At 33.5% G+C, this 16724-nt stretch overlaps 5 protein-coding genes across 5 annotated transcripts; 2 read left to right on the top strand and 3 right to left on the bottom strand.

The window, feature by feature from the left end:
- The first annotated feature begins 5975 nt into the window (after window positions 1-5975).
- On the top strand, window positions 5976-9636 carry LOC121123472 (116 kDa U5 small nuclear ribonucleoprotein component). The gene is made up of 4 exons (XM_040718594.2): window positions 5976-6581; window positions 6636-8570; window positions 8648-9180; window positions 9241-9636. The coding sequence occupies exons 1-4, from the start codon at window positions 6428-6430 to the stop codon at window positions 9541-9543; spliced, it is 2925 nt and encodes a 974-aa protein (XP_040574528.1). The 5' UTR covers window positions 5976-6427; the 3' UTR covers window positions 9544-9636.
- A 9-nt stretch (window positions 9637-9645) lies between these two features.
- On the top strand, window positions 9646-10910 carry LOC121123473 (uncharacterized). The gene is made up of 3 exons (XM_040718595.2): window positions 9646-9789; window positions 9888-10094; window positions 10149-10910. The coding sequence occupies exons 1-3, from the start codon at window positions 9720-9722 to the stop codon at window positions 10838-10840; spliced, it is 969 nt and encodes a 322-aa protein (XP_040574529.1). The 5' UTR covers window positions 9646-9719; the 3' UTR covers window positions 10841-10910.
- LOC121123474 (ubiquitin-conjugating enzyme E2-17 kDa) lies at window positions 10902-13906 on the bottom strand. Its single transcript, XM_040718596.2, has 3 exons — window positions 12623-13906; window positions 12222-12563; window positions 10902-12153 (listed from the first exon to the last, which is right to left on the bottom strand). The coding sequence occupies exons 1-3, from the start codon at window positions 12671-12673 to the stop codon at window positions 12055-12057; spliced, it is 492 nt and encodes a 163-aa protein (XP_040574530.1). The 5' UTR covers window positions 12674-13906; the 3' UTR covers window positions 10902-12054.
- LOC121122850 (RWD domain-containing protein 3-like) lies at window positions 10997-11755 on the bottom strand. The gene has a single exon (XM_040717911.1). The coding sequence runs from the start codon at window positions 11753-11755 to the stop codon at window positions 10997-10999; it is 759 nt and encodes a 252-aa protein (XP_040573845.1).
- A 2025-nt stretch (window positions 13907-15931) lies between the features above and the next one.
- On the bottom strand, window positions 15932-16662 carry Cox11 (Cytochrome c oxidase copper chaperone COX11). Its single transcript, XM_040717461.1, is given in 2 exon segments — window positions 15932-16313; window positions 16315-16662. Coding segments are annotated over 2 exon segments (654 nt in total). The 3' UTR covers window positions 15932-16007.
- Between the last annotated feature and the right edge of the window lie 62 nt (window positions 16663-16724).

Raw genomic sequence — 16724 nt, 5'->3', positions numbered from 1 at the left:
AACTCACTCTTTTTATAGATCCAGGAGCTGTTTGTGCATAATGCATGGAATAGGTGCAACAGCAGCCGCTTTAATCAATAACTTTTAAACCGACAAAGTTGAAACGAGACCAGAACGGGGACCGCTTTATATTGCTAATCAGTCTCAGTTCTTGTACTTATTTTCGTTTGTTGTATTTTTTTTTTTTTTTTATAATTATAACCTTTTAAAATTCCATCTGCATAATTATATGTAAATGAAACAAACCTTTATTGTATCACGCAGCCCTTTCTCCAAAAAAAAAACTGAAAAAGGCCCAAAATCATCAAGTAGTTAGCCAAATCAAGTCAACCATCGTCCTGAGCTACCGCCACCCCCCTTGTCTCCCCTCGTGGCCCTAATTGAAAACCATTGTCTTAAGCAACCTTAGTTTTCGGACCCTTCTGGAGCTTGTGGCACTACGCACTCTACGTATAAGGTAGCCGCAGCCCTGTTTGTATCTAATATCCTTTCCTGGACCCGAATTTTCCAGCGACTCCTCTTGTTTTAAGTGCCTGTCACCAAATTGAGCCTGTAGAAAAAATAACAGAGACCGAAGACGGGAACCGAAACCAATAAAGCTGAACCGAGACCGAAAAAGTTGAAATTAAAGAACCGAGACCGATAGAACCTCTGAATCTGAACCAGATACACATTTGGCCTTAGTCAAAGTTGTATATGGTAATAACTAGTAATGCGTCACGAGGAATATTCAATCGATTGAATACGCGTCACTGTCATGGGCTTTAAACTTACTACAACATGTTCCTCCAGCTTGGCACCACCCAGTGTGTGTGTGGAGGGGGGTAAAGGAGTGAGTCTCCCCCCTTTTGAAAAGAGAAGAATAAGGGGGACTACGTTAGGAGCATATTTCCCCCTGTGTTTTCGATTGAATTGTTTATTTTTCCCTCTTCCCTTAGAGTCCTTTAGTTCAAGCCTACACAAACCATGGGTCATTTTTGGCCCCATCGAAGCAAATGAAAAAATAATAGTGCAATGTGGAATATTTACATGGAAGAACCACAAAGTGCAGACCACCTTATTAACAGATGTCCACCACTCTCATATGAGAGATACAAAGCCAGGCAAAAAGAGGGGAAAGATCTTTGTATTCTTCAATTTATTAAATGTACAAAATTGAAACAAATTATTCATAATAACTATAAGGTTAAGTAGGTTTCTTAACTAACAAAAAAAAACGACATAAAGAAACCAAAAGCACTGGAGGTAAGTTTTATTGAATGGTCTATTTTAAATGATACACTAGTTTTTTATATATACCTAAATACTTTATTTCGGGATTTTAAAATTTATATTATTTTAAATAGTTGCATGCTGGTTAGTTTAAGTAGGTTTGGTATTTTTTGGGGTTTTTTTTTTTAGAATGTAATGAACGTTACTTTTATGTGTTTACTTTGAGGATAATAAATAGTTATTATATCTTTATAGTTGAATGTTATCAGGTGAGGATTATATCTTTTTATTCGCTAATTTTAAGTGGTATTGTTGATAAGATAATAAATAAACCCGGGGAAAGACCAGTCAATGAGTGACGTCATAGATAAGTGCAAAACAATAATTGGTTATTATTTGTGATGAGAGGATTCATCGGAATATGAGAATCCTATACTTTGTTTCTGAAATCTGCATTTGGAAAATGAGGTGTCATTTCCGATTTTCCTATCCTGATTCTTATATACTACTATCAAAGAGTTAACTTGAGATTCTTGGTCCAAGGAGGGAGCGGAAAATCACATTGGCATTGGTGACTGGGATTTCTTATTAATGTTAATACCTCTTCGGTGCGTCCAAGCATTATAATTAGAGATGGGACGATTAATTGGAATCGTGACTTTTTTTTTTTTTCATGAATCGGAATCTGGAAAATAATGTTTAATTTACGATTCCGAATCCATTATTTAACTATTTATTACTTTTCTAAGTTATGAAAAAAAAAAAAAAAAAAAAAAATTGTTAAAAATATCCGTCAAAATGTAAAAAACGGACATGTAAATTTCTTACTTGAGTCTTATAATTTTATAAATATTGTAATAAAATAATTTATGATAAAAAATGCTCGAAAATTGTGAAGAAAAAAATTAAACAGTAACTAAACATGTTCTAAACACATGTGGCTGCTGCAAATATTGTTCTTTTAAGGAAATACGTTTCGTAAAGGGATCTAGGAAAGTTCAATTTTGCAAATTTGCCTTTGGAATGTTTGTGTGGGATTACTCGCCCTGGGAGAATTCCCTTTGGAAAAAACTCACTGAGCTGTAATTCTTGGAAATTTATAGCAAAATTGTATTTTGCTATAAATTATTATTTAAAATATTAAAGAATCGGTAATTTTTACTAAAATCGCATAAGAATTGGGATTTTTTTGGAATCGTCAATAGACTAATTATAATATAGCACCTGTATATTAAATATATGTATTATTATGAATTTAAAAAAAATTGTGTTACAAACTTCAAATAACATACCAACATATATGCATGCAAAAATTTATCTAAATGAGAAGCTCATCTTTTATTTCCGTCAAAAAATTGTCAAATTCAAATATATGAAGAAAATTGCAAGAAAAAAATTTAGAACAAATTTACAAAAAAAAAGTAGTTGGTAGCATTTATTGGTATTGTTAAGAGGAATACAAAACTTCAAAGATTTTTTTAATTTTTTGTACTTCCAAAAGCAATAAGGTATGGGGAATTATAGCGTCCAAAAAATAACCCTAGATAACTTTTTCATTTTTGAAAATATTGCACAAATTATGATTTAAATGTTCCGAAAATTAAAAATACTTTGATATTCTCTAAAGATTTTTTATTTAATGCACAAAATGTATCATTTAGTGGTATTTCTTCTTAAAAATTTATGTTTGATAAAAAAATAAATTGAAAAATTAATCAGTAAAGGACAAATATTTTAGTTAAACATTAATTTTTATCTGTCAAATTTATATGCAAAATAAATTTGCAGACAAATTTCTACAAATTTTATTTTATACACAAATCCAATATCCCATTGAAAATCAATTGTTCTACACTTGAAAAATGGAATATTCAAGGATTTTTTTTTTGCCAATAACTATTTAGATTTTAAATAAATTTAGAAAAATTCGTAGAATTGTTTTTTGAGACACTAGTAACAAGATTATAAGTCCGCTCTCAATCAGTTACTAATTTTGTATGGGTGTTCTCACTCCCCCTTGTTTTTAAAGCAATGAGCTTAATGATTGCAATTAAATTCCTCAAATTTTTATGTTTTACATATTTATTCCAAAAAATTAAAAAACCTTTAATACAAGAATAAATAAATCTTAGAGATCTAAAATTACAGTTTACAGTTGTTGGAATTTTTTGAATTTTTTTTTCAAATATGATATTTTGAATTAATTTTTTGTTTCAAAAATACATAGTTAGTTACTCAAAGAAAATTAAGTTTTTCGGACTTAAAAAAGTAATGAATAGTTCAATACCAGTAATAAATAAGAATCGAAATTGCAAATGAAACATTATTTTCCCCGATTCTAATTCTTGAATAAACACCCGATTCCCGATTCCGATTAATCGTCCCATCACTAATATATATATATATATAAAATAGAGTTTATGTGTTTATGTGTGCCCAAACAGTTGCTCCGAAGGGGCTGAAATTTTGCATGGGGACTCTTTATATTCTTTACACAAAACACAATTTTTGTTTGAGCTCCAGATGACTATATAGGCGGTTGAGTTATAAATCAAAAGTAACTGACAAATCATTAGTGAGCGGTGCTCATTTGAGCTCCAAGCGCCCTTCAAAATTCTTTAGCGAGAGCAAGAGCGCTCTCATTGTTTTTGTTTTCCAGCATCTAAGAGATCTGAGATGCGCTTCCTTTTTGTTTGTTGCTATAAAATTGTTGGAGCTTAATTATAGCAGTAAATACTGCTATATTTTCGATTGTTTTGGTCAACCCTATTGTTTTGCTCGTCTCCTGTCGCTACGTCATAGGAAATATTTACTGCGATGTTAATCCTTAATTCTACTCAGAGTCCAACAAAAACTTACAATTTTAACTCCGTAGAAAATCCTCAAGGTTACTCTCCGTCTTTCATGACCACAAACGAATGTTCAATCAAGTATCGAATATAATTGAATGTAGAAGGAAAATAAGTTTACTACTCAGGAGTTAAATAATAATGACAACAGCTGAGTATAAGAAAACTCATTCTTCAGATTACAAATTTCATAATAGCAGCCCAGCTAAAAAAACAAACGATTTACATCACTATAAATTTTAGACGAATAAACAAAGCATTATTGAGCGCCTCTCTAAATTATTTTGTGGGAGCGCGCTCATTGTTTTGAATAACGAGCGAGAGTTTGCTCGCCATTTTTAATAGAGCGACTCGAATTACTACCATTTATGATTGAGATAACATCAAAAAATTTGAGAGTTAAAGAATAATTTATAAATTGCAGAAGAAAAAGGTTCAGTTTATTTCTTAAGATAAGCTTGAATCTTTTTTTTTTCTATGCTATATCTATGGCTCTTTGCTGTCTTCGGTTGACAAGTTTGCCTCTCATGTAGCTGGTCACTCTAAGATTACTCAGATATCGGTTCTCTCAGAAACACTACCACCTCCTTCGTGTGTGGAGATACCGTTTTAAAGTAAATCTTTATTTATTGTAAACGAAATTTCCCAACTGAAATAAAATTTTCTTATATTTGTATGTATTAAATTGACATGAGATCTTAAAATGTCACGTAAGCAAAGTTCAAAAACGAATTATCAGGCTTAACTGGACGAGATTACACGAAACCTCGTAATTACATGTCCCCAGAGACAGTGGTTCCCAAACTTTTTTAGCCCAAGGCACACCAAAGAACGAATAAACATTTCTTGACACACCTATTTTAATTCAACGAATTATTATAAGTTTTTGCAAATAATGTATGGTTTTCACAAATCGTACACACACTTAAACTTGTCACAAGACAAATTGTTTGGGAACCACTACCCATTAGTACTTCATATGATCTGATTTGCATGTGGTAATGTGAATTCTATCAATTTAATTATTATTATTTAATGTAATTTAAATATTTGGCTGAATTGCCGTTAGATCTAGTCAAGCACAAATGTTACCGTCGGATTTATACACTGCTGTCCTCAACTACCGTTCTCATTTTCTCATATTCTCCACTTTTTGAAATGAAAAGTGTTAAATACAAAATTACGTCATAATGCAAATATCGATTTACGCATGGTACATCTAACTTCATCATCGAGTTAACAGTAATTTTTTTGGTAAATTAAGATAATTTATTTGAAGGGCTTTTACCTGATTACCCAACTCCTTTAATTTTTTATCATTTGATTTGATATAGTTTCTTCTTTTTTTATGGTTAGAATTATTATTTTTTCTACTCTGATGAGGTACCACAAAAAAATAAATAAACAGAAGAAGATGCTGGAATCCCAAGGAATGGCTTTATCAATCTGCTTGGAATTACAAAGATTGGCTAGAATTGAATGGAATCGTTAGAGGGATGATACTTTTTGGGTTGAAATCGAAATAGTAAAACTAATCATATAAGATATTATTGATACAATATGTATATATATATTTATTTGGTAGCATTGAATGACTGTGTATGATTCTTCTGGAATATTTTATACATAATATAATATATATCAAAGATGAATAACAATATATCAAGAATGATAAATTCAATAACTAGACAATAAATATATAATATATTAATTATTTAAAATAATTGACAAAAATAAATGTGCAGCTAGCTTCTATTTGTAGCTAATGAATTTTACTATTATATCTTCAAATACATACATAATTTTATGACATTAACATTAAAGTATATTGTCAAATCAAATTTTCCAACATATTCACCTTAACCTAACAATTTATAATGATATTATACTTATAAATTAATCAAAATATTGTCTAAGATTCTTCGAAGCAAGTATAATCCCTTTTGTATCCTAGGATTCAAATAGGGAGTGATGACCGGAGTTTGTAGGCAAGAAAATAAATTGTAAAAGCTAGATAGCAAGGTTAATAGAAATACGTGTATTTCTATTAACCTTGCTAGAGAGATTTTGGATATCTAATATTTATGCGATTGTCTTTGCTTACCTACAACGGTATAAAGGTTCCGTGAGTGAAAAAGGTTGGTTTTGCAGGCAGTTGATGTCATTGGCTACAATTAATAGATAATATGATGAATTGTTTAATGTTATTTGTTTATATTCATATTGTGTCTTATTCACTGAACCTCGTTGAATGTTTAATAACATACCCGTATTATTTATCTACCGCCACCGGAGTCGCACACGGCATTTTAGTTTTATTTGACTTACTTTTGGCTTTCGGAATCAACTACAGATACTAGTTTAAGATGGATCCGGATATGTATGATGAGTTTGGTAATTATGTTGGTCCTGAATTAGAATCTGAGGAGTCCGAGTCTGATGAAGAGGACGAAGAAGAGGTTCATGGAAATGATAATCTCAAGGATGATGAGGAGAATGAGGTGGAAATGGAAGAGGATGGTGAGTTCTTTTGAGAGTCCTTAACATTTTGTTATATTTTTTGTGTTTGTATAGGGTCCCGAACTTCTGTCGTTCTCCACGAGGATAAAAAATATTATCCTACTTCTGCTGAAGTCTACGGTCCTGATGTGGAGACCATAGTTCACGAAGAAGATGCTCAACCTCTCTCTGAGCCCATTGTGGCCCCCGTCAAGAAACACAAGTTTCAGTTCATTGAGCAAAAGCTCCCGGAAACATCCTATTCCAGTGTTTATCTTCAAGAAATGATGGAAATTCCAACTAGAGTCCGAAATGTTGCATTTGTGGGACATCTTCATCATGGAAAATCATCCTTTGCAGATTGCTTGGTACAACAGACCCATCCTGGATTTCGTACTAAGGACGACAAACCTATTCGTTACACAGATACGCTTTTTACGGAGCAAGAGCGTGGCGTTTCTATCAAGGCCATGCCTCTATCCCTGGTTTGCCAGGGTATTCGAGGTCAAAAGAGCTATTTGGTCAATCTCTTAGATACACCTGGACATGTTAACTTCTCTGACGAAGTAACTGCTGCCATGCGACTCTCTGATGGTGTTGTTGTTTTTGTGGATGCGTCGGAAGGTGTAATGCTCAATACTGAGCGTCTCATTAAGCATGCTGTTCAAGAACAATGTGCAGTCACGATTTGCATCAATAAGATTGATCGTTTGATTTTGGAACTCAAGTTACCTCCTCAAGACGCTTATTACAAACTTCGACACATTGTGGAGGAAATAAATGGACTTTTAAGCTTATACTCTGATAAAAATGCGGAGCAGGTCATTAGCCCTCTCCTTGGAAATGTCTGTTTTGCCAGTTCCCAATATTCTCTATGTTTTACGCTCAAAAGCTTTGCCAAACTCTATGGAGATGCCTACGATACTATTGATGTGGCGGAATTTGCACGACGTCTGTGGGGTGATATTTATTTCAATGCTAAAACCAGGAAGTTCTCCAAAAAACCTCCTCATGGGTCCGCTCAAAGGAGTTTTGTTGAGTTTATTTTAGAGCCAATTTATAAGCTGTTTGCTCAAATTGTTGGAGACGTCGACTCTTGCTTGCCGGCTCTGATTGAAGAACTTGGAATTAAACTCTCTAAAGAGGAAACTCGCTTAAATATTCGCCCTCTTCTACGATTAATTAATCAAAAGTTTCTAGGGGACTTCAATGGATTCACTGAAATGTTGGCTGAGCACATTCCCTCTCCTGAGGAAAATGCTAAAGTTAAAGTTCCGCACATATACACTGGAAATTTGGACTCAATGAGAGCCAAGGGAATGTTAGATTGCGATTCTGAGGGTACTCTAATGGTTCATACAACAAAACAGTATCCTACAGACGATACAACTTGTTTTCATGTATTTGGAAGAGTATTTTCTGGGAGACTTCGTGCCGGCATGGATATTAGGTTACTAGGAGAAAACTATACTATGTTTGACGAAGAAGACTCTCGTATCCTAACTGTTGGACGACTCTGGATTTATGAAGCTCGCTATAAAGTAGAGGTACTGTCAGTTCCTGCAGGTTCTTGGGTACTCATTGAAGGAGTGGATCAACCCGTGGTTAAAACCTCAACGATAACTGCTGTCGGATCCGAAGAAGAGATTTGTATCTTTAGGCCTTTAAAATTTAACACACAATCAATTATTAAAATTGCTGTTGAGCCTGTAAATCCATCAGAACTTCCAAAAATGTTGGATGGTCTACGTAAGGTTAATAAATCGTATCCTCTTTTGAATACCAAGGTGGAAGAATCGGGAGAGCACGTCATCCTCGGTACAGGAGAACTGTATTTGGATTGTGTCATGCACGACTTAAGGAAATTGTACTCTGAAATTGACATCAAGGTCGCAGATCCCGTTGTATCCTTCTGTGAAACTGTTGTTGAAACGTCCTCGCTTAAATGTTTTGCTGAAACTCCGAACAAAAAAAATAAAATCACGATGATCGCGGAACCTCTTGAAAAAGGTAAAGTAAAGAAATTCCATTGTTGTACAAACGGTGGGACATCATAACACCTTTTCTCTTTTCTAATATAATTTCAGGCTTGGCCGAGGATATCGAAAATGAACGAGTATCAATTACTTGGAATAAAAAGACACTTGGGGAATTTTTTCAAGCTCAATACGATTGGGATTTGTTAGCAGCCCGATCAATATGGGCCTTTGGACCTGATGCCACAGGGCCTAATATCCTAGTTGATGACACTTTGCCTTCTGAAGTTGATAAAGGATTGTTAGGGTCAGTAAAGGACCCTATTGTTCAGGGATTTCAATGGGGTACTCGTGAAGGACCTCTTTGTGAAGAGCCTATTCGAAATACAAAATTTAAAATCCTCGACGCTGTCATAGCCAATGAGCCTATTCACAGAGGAGGTGGTCAAATTATTCCAACGGCAAGAAGAGTGGCCTATTCTGCCTTTCTCATGGCAACACCTCGATTAATGGAGCCTTATATGTTTGTCGAGGTACTATGTCCTGCAGATTGTGTTTCAGCAGTATATACTGTATTGAGGAATCGAAGAGGACATGCTACTCAGGACGCTCCCGTTCCTGGATCTCCTTTATATATCACAAAGGTTACTATTCACAGTTATGGTATTATTTAATTTGCTTTATGTTATAATTTTGTTCTATAGGCATTCATACCTGCAGTGGACTCATTTGGATTTGAAACAGATTTGAGAACACATACACAAGGACAAGCTTTTGCTCTTTCAGTTTTCCATCATTGGCAAATTGTACCGGGTGATCCTCTTGACAAGAGTATTGTTATTAGACCCCTTGAACCTCAACCAGCGACTGCATTGGCAAGGGAATTCATGATTAAAACCAGACGAAGAAAAGGACTCTCAGAGGATGTCTCTATAAATAAATTCTTTGACGATCCCATGTTACTGGAACTTGCTAGACAGGATGTCATGCTTAATTTCCCAGGATAAATATAGACAATTTTACTATCTTCTATATATTTATACATATATTTAATATGTGTAATTAATTGATCGAATAAATATATTTAAAATATTATAGCATCTAAGGTTTCAATTTATATTATTTTTGTCATATTATCACTTTAACAAAATATAAATTAATCGCTTATGAATTAATTATATAAATGGATATCAAGGTACTAATAGCAATTGCTCTTATTTTTGTCCTAGCAAGTCGTTCAGCTCATGGAGTAGGTAGGTGAAAATATTATTCAGAAATTATGTAGTTACAATTTACTTCAATGCTATATTTTAATTATGTACATTGTACTTATATAACTACACGTAAATAGGTGTAAGTGATGATCAAAAATGCACATCGTATTTAGAAGGAGTGATCGATGTACTTCCAAGTTATTTATATGGAACTGGTAGAGATTTTAGGGTGTGTAAGGCGAATAATTGGGTCATGTACTCTTGTCCCAAGAGTTCTCTTTTTTGGAGAGACATAACGTGTTGTGTTCCTCTAACTTCATTTCCTTGCTTTGCAACTTGTTTAGGTAAGTTCGGATTTTGTAACATTAAAAACACATTTGGTTGTAATATATATGTAGATCCCTCACATTGGATTCCAAAAACCATAGATAATACAAAAGTTTTAGATGAGGATTCAAATAAAAACGTAATTACAAAGAATTGTATTAAAAAAAAGCCAATTGGACTGAAGGCTAGAGGATTCAAGACATACAAAGCATTATCAACTCGAAGAGAATCCAAAAATAAGAGAAAAAAAGTTGGAAAAAGTAATCCATACACGAACAGAAAGAAGAATAAAATTAAGCCTACCACTGAAAAAACTTATGTCTCTGAAGAAAAAGAAAATTATTCTTATGAATTAAAAGAAAATCAAGACGAGGATAATGACAGCTCCAGGAATAATATTAATACGTCAAATGTTAAGGAAAATTATTCTTATGATATAAAAGAAAATCAAGACGAGGATAATGACAGCACCAAGAATAATGCTAATCCGTCAGATGGCAAGGAAAAAGAAAATTATTCTTATGGTATAAAAGAAAATCAAGAAGACGATAATGACAGCTCCAAGAATAATGATAATACATCAAATGATCCCCCAAATCCCATTCTGAAAACATTAAACTCCTTAAATCTCTTTAAGGCGTACAAACCTTATGCCTCCAGCTTCAAAGAGGTTAAGTTGCCAAATCGGAGAAAAAACAAAGAATTAGAAGACTCTGACAAATTGGCAAAGTTGGCCATTGAGGACGACACTGAAGATACATAGTCCAATTGAATTATAATCTGTCTTTAACGTGTCATTTAGTTTCATGAATAAAAGCATCATGGAGTTAGAACTAGTTTTTATTTGTCAAGGAATTTGTTTCAGAAAAATACACATTTATAGAAATAAAAATACTGTAGATAGAGATAAATACATAATTCAGATTATGTATTTAGCGTATAATTCGTTTAAATTGTATTGGGATAAGAAGTCGCGGATGTGTAGTCTTTTCTCATTGATAAATTGGAAGGGGATTTCTTTATTCCAGATCGGAGAGACAAACACGAACGGGGACTCAGAATTCAAAGAACAAAGGACTTTAGACATTTTTTCCTTACAAGGTTTTCCTCTCGAGTCAACATCAACATTTCGGTTTCGCAACCGGGCCACAAAATCTTTTACGGAGTTTAATTCGCCCATCAAAAGTAACAATATTCCCTTATTAAATTGGAGCAGCCTTACTTGAAGGTCTAACTCAGTGGTCCAGATTTTTAAATTTTTCACATATCTCTTCTCATTCCTCATATGATCAAGTTCCAGGAGCATAAATGATTTTTCTTCGATCTCATGCTCCTTTGTATTTCTCTCCAAAATTTGATCATTATTCTCAAGGAGAGACATCGTTAAATCTCTCAAAGACTCAACGATGCTGTACAAGCAAGGAGTCCCAGCCACAAAGGTTTTATCAATCACATTTATTCCCAATTGATTACATGATATTTCTGTCCCTTGTAAACTCTGAAGGATTGGAGCTCTTGTATGGGGATATTCAGCAGGGATTTCCAGTGTGATCTTGATAGTTGATGTTAGTTGAATATGGAGGAAGTTAGGGTACTGTAGAGATACGGATTCGTTCGTTGCTGAGTAAATAGAGGTAAGGAGGTCAATTTCGGCTTTAACTTCTGTATTGCTATCCATTTTATATTCCCTCATTTGATGGAATAACAGAATGGCCTACAGGATTGAGTGTCTGGAGGAAACAGAAGTATACAGTAATGCTGTAAAATTAATTATAAATATATATATATGTATGGATGTATAATATATGTTATGTATCATCGAATAAACTTTTTCAACAATCAAAAAGGAACTAGTAGAGAGTGAGTTCTTGAGAAATGAATTGTGTGTGTGTGTGTATATGAATGAATGTAGAAGAAGGCTTGAACATCGAAAATAAAGAAAAAAAGAAAAGTAGATGAGAATGAAACTTCGACGAACTAATTTTTTCCGTCGTATTTTTCTTGATCGTCGGAAAAATGAAGCCAGGATTGCTCCACAATGGCTTGAACACGCTTTTCATACTCTCGTCTGTTTTCCTAAAAAATAACCAAGGCGTCAACGAAATTAGTAAGTGTTGATAAATAAAGAGTCATTATCGACATACTTGGTACAATTGAGCTGCAACGGAATTAGCAGGAGAGTTTGGATTGGGCTCATCTAAGAGTGATTGGATAGAGGTAAGGATTGCAGATACGTCATAGGTAGGGCTCCAACGGTTTTGAAGGATATCCAAACAAATACCTCCATCTGCATAGACATTTGGGTGGAACATTTTACTAACGAATCTGACAGTGGGGGGTTTGTTGGGATACTCCTCCGTAAACCCAATGGTGAGCTTAAAAGTCCCATCCTCGAAGGGAGTATCATGAGGGCCAAAGATAACTGCGTTCCATAGCATGATGTTGTTGTCACCAGGAGCTCCACTCACGCCTGCAGGGGGATCCTCCTATAAATTGTGGATCAAAGCTCGAAAATCAATTATAATTCATGTTTGCTACTAGTTACCTGGAGTCTTTTGAAGTCACGCATGAGACGTCTTCTAGCGGGAGTCGACATTTGATTCGTTCGTATCAAGTATGAAGTACTTATTCGTTACGAAAGAGAATGTATTATATCTCTAAATGATATAATGATTGATGACAGACGTGTATAACTTATTTATTTGTCAATGTACTTGGTTGATGAATGAATATATGATGTTATTGATAGGAACTAATCGTATTATGACTGTATAAATATAATTATACCCTTGAATCGTAGCTAGCTGGATTCTCACTCCTAAGTGTTACTAGTTAGTAGTTACTACTGCGCATGATTCTCCAAATCCACTTGGCCCAACTTGAGTCTTAGCTTCTAGACTATTTATTATACCTATATACTAATAAGTAACTAATAACTATTACTAAGGTACAGCAAATATTTTATAGTCTACAGTATACTGCGTATACAATAGTCAATAATACAGTCTTGTTAATTCAGCTTCTAAATGACTGGCACAAAGACAAGACAAATGAGCAGAGAAACGTACAAACGTAGTAATAACAATAATAAAACCTACGTACTAGCTACAAGGGCTGAAACGAAAATTCTCAGTTTTCTCTTTTTTCACTGTAATTTTCTCTCGCGAGCGCACGTAGACCTCCCTCCTTCACCTCCACATCTTTTTATTATATTTATAACAAGGTGGGTCAGCAACAATTTTCAGAAATTTACAAGCATAAAAAATGACGTCATTGGGATCTACAAATATAGGAATATAATGATAGCTATCTAGATAATCATTGAAAGCCCTAAACATAGCGTTAATAAATAAGGAATCCATGGTCAAACAATTATTAGTTACTACATTTTTTCCCAGTTTTTATCGGTTACAATCATTAACCCTTTGCAAATGCGCCCAATGACGTCACTATAAAGAGAAAGAGAGTTACTTTATAAATCTGCTGTGTTTGCCTTACAATTTTCTTGTTGCCTAACCTTGTTCTAAAAACATTGCTCAGTTATCTCACTAACAACTTATTATAATTTATCAATTATACATCCTAGACAGTGCCACTCGTAATATTAAAAGCACTTATTAGTTAATTATTAGTACGAGTAAGCTCACAAGTCATTCAAATCAACAAGCAGTCCACTCTGATCTATATATATAAAAGAGAGATAGTGTGTGTGTAGATGTCCTTTATACGTTCCCACACCGTTGAACCTAGGGAGCTGAAATTTTGCATGGGTCCCTCTTTTGAGCTCTGACGTGCTGAGACGGGGGTGTCGATTGGGGGGGGAGGATCATTTAAGGGGCATCATAAGCTATGCCCAAAACTCAAAAACCGTTTTTTGTAGCTCAGGGAGACTAGATAGGGGTTTGATTTATTTATCAAAAAGAGATTGGCGTTTAAAACAACAACTATATGAATAACTTCATTTTCTAAATTTATTCAAGATCAAAAAAGTTATGGGCGAAAAAAGAAATCGGTGAAAATTGCAATTTTGTTTATTTGGAGGTTTAAAAAAATGAACTTTCAATAGAATAAAGTTTGTAGATATTTGTCTGGAGATTGGTTTGAAGATAAATTTGTCAAATAAGAATTGGTGTTTAACTGAAATATCTGTCATTTTCTGAATAATTTTTCTATTTTTTCTCTCTTCTCCCCCCCCCCCTTTTTCATCAAACGTCAATTTTCAATATTTTTAAAAGAAATGCCACAAAACGATATATTTCGCACATAAAATTTGAGATTCAAACCTTTCATTGAAATATTTTCAATTTCCGGAACATTTTTTTATATTTGTTTTTTTGCAATATTTGCAAAAATGAACTAGTAATTTAGGGTTATTTTTTCCACATTATTCTTCATAACTTTTTTGCTTTTGCAAGTACAAAAAAAAATATTGGTAGGTTAGTGTTTCTTTTACAATTCCAATAAATGCTATAAACAATTTTTTGCAACATTAGTGGAAAAAAGTATTTAATTCGCCAATTTCGATTTGGGAATTTTTTGAAGTAAATAGATAAATGAAGGCAAGCTCAATGCTGCGACTTGAATAAAAAAAAACGTACCAAAAATACCGAGAGATTTATCCAAGGAACTATTTATCATAAAGACATACGGTGTACACTTTAGAAAAAAAAATAAAGAATTTTGTGACGTAAAATAAACATTAAAAAATAGATTTCATTAAAACATTTAATTGGGATTTTTAGTATATATGGGTACTGACGTAACAAATTACATCATTTTTGATGGAAACGCCATTTTTAGGGCTCAAAATTGATATTTTTAATAAATCTTTATGAAACTCTATCACTGTAGTACCAAATCCTATGGGATTTACTAATTTTAATAGGTAATTTGTAGACTTAGGATTTTTTAGCAATCCCTCAAAAATGGCTTACTTTGCTCATTTTGCACTTTTTGTGTAAAAATGGCTCATTTTTCTAAACTGGTATGAAATAAATATAGAAAGTTTGGGGTTTAGTTAGATTTCATTATTTCATCATTTTTGATGTTACTTTTTGAGGCAAAAATTAATCGAATAAAATCTTTTTAAAATATTGATTTGTCGATATATTATAAAAAAAACTATGCATGAATTATGATAAATATAAAATACTAATTAGTTACTTTAAATTATTCTTATAAAACTTTATTTTTCTTTAAATACAATTTACTCAACTTTGATATTTTGGGTGCTCATTTTTCAACATTTTAGAGCTCTTTTTAGCTCATTTTGGCCAAAAAAAAATCGCACAAAAATCCTTAGTTTAGTAATTAGGATACACATTTCCATTATTAACCTTTAATTAACTTTGTTGGATTTCACTCAATGTCTTTTTTCTAATCTAAATTTAGATGTCGTTTATAACAATTTTTATTTTATACTCACAATGATATATATTTTACCAAACTTTTAGACGATAAACATGACTTTTTTAGCCAAAAAGTATTTCGATATCTCCTATATATTTATCACTTTCTGTATAAATGTCTTGTTTAGGAAAATGCCATTACCACTATCCATCAACGTCTAAATTTTGCACAAATGTGTCTTACTTTTCATCCTAAAAGCGAATGGTGCCTGGGAGCTACTTTCTTGGTTTGCAATCATTTAAAAAGATTAAAATGGCGCTGTACATGCCCCATGATATATGTACCCTTTAAAAATTGATTTTCTTCAGAGATTAATATCTTTCGACTCTTCAGGAGAATGCTGAATTTTATATTCCACTAGTAGTTAAATAAATGAACCTTTTGGTTGATAGGATGCCGACCCCCCTATCCCAGGGAATAATAATCGATGAAGTACGTACATTAATTGATTCGAAATGTCGGTATATTTTCAACTAGATGCACGTTAAACAATTAATTAATGATAAAAATCAGGATGAGAATCAGTATTGTTTGATATAGTTTTTTACGTTGGACTCTAGACCGGAAAGATCAAGGCCTGGTTTGGACTCGAAGAAAGTGTAGGATAGAGTAATAGTTTCGCAATTTTCTAGGATAGGATCATCATCAATCTCTGGATCGATGAAAAAAAAGACAGGCATGTCTACTTCTTCTCCTGGATTGAGCATTTGCTCTTCAAAGCAGAAACATTGTATTTTATTAAAATAGTTAGCAGCTCTGAATGGAACAACATTGTAGGTAGAAATTCCAATAATGGGTTTCGGAGTTGGGTTTTTTGCACTATAAAAAAACGAGTGCTGTTTCTCCAGGATGAACTGAGACAAAGTCTTGTTGAGGCTTAAAGTTCCAACGCATTTGAGCAGCGGTATCTGCATTAAATTCAACACGAATTGTACGTTCTTTACGGACTTTCACCTCGGAGAGTTTTTGCGATGCCTCCTCCGACCCCTTATTTAAGTAGCCTCCATAGCCTGTAGAGGCGCAAAACAAACGATACAAGGGCACAGAGGCATAACTCAGACCTACTGTCCCAATCGCAGCACTCAAAACGTAAACGAGTGAAGATTGTTTCTTTTCATGAGTTGTGAGCGGACGTTTCCAGGCTCTGATGATTAGAGAACTTAGTCTTTCCAACATGATGACGAAACCGTGAACAAATAATACCTCATTGACACTTGGTGGATCACGGAATCATGGGA

This window comes from Lepeophtheirus salmonis, chromosome 8 (genome assembly GCF_016086655.4).
Source record: "Lepeophtheirus salmonis chromosome 8, UVic_Lsal_1.4, whole genome shotgun sequence".
Taxonomy (NCBI): domain Eukaryota; kingdom Metazoa; phylum Arthropoda; class Copepoda; order Siphonostomatoida; family Caligidae; genus Lepeophtheirus; species Lepeophtheirus salmonis.
This window is presented reverse-complemented; position numbering and strand designations above follow the sequence as displayed.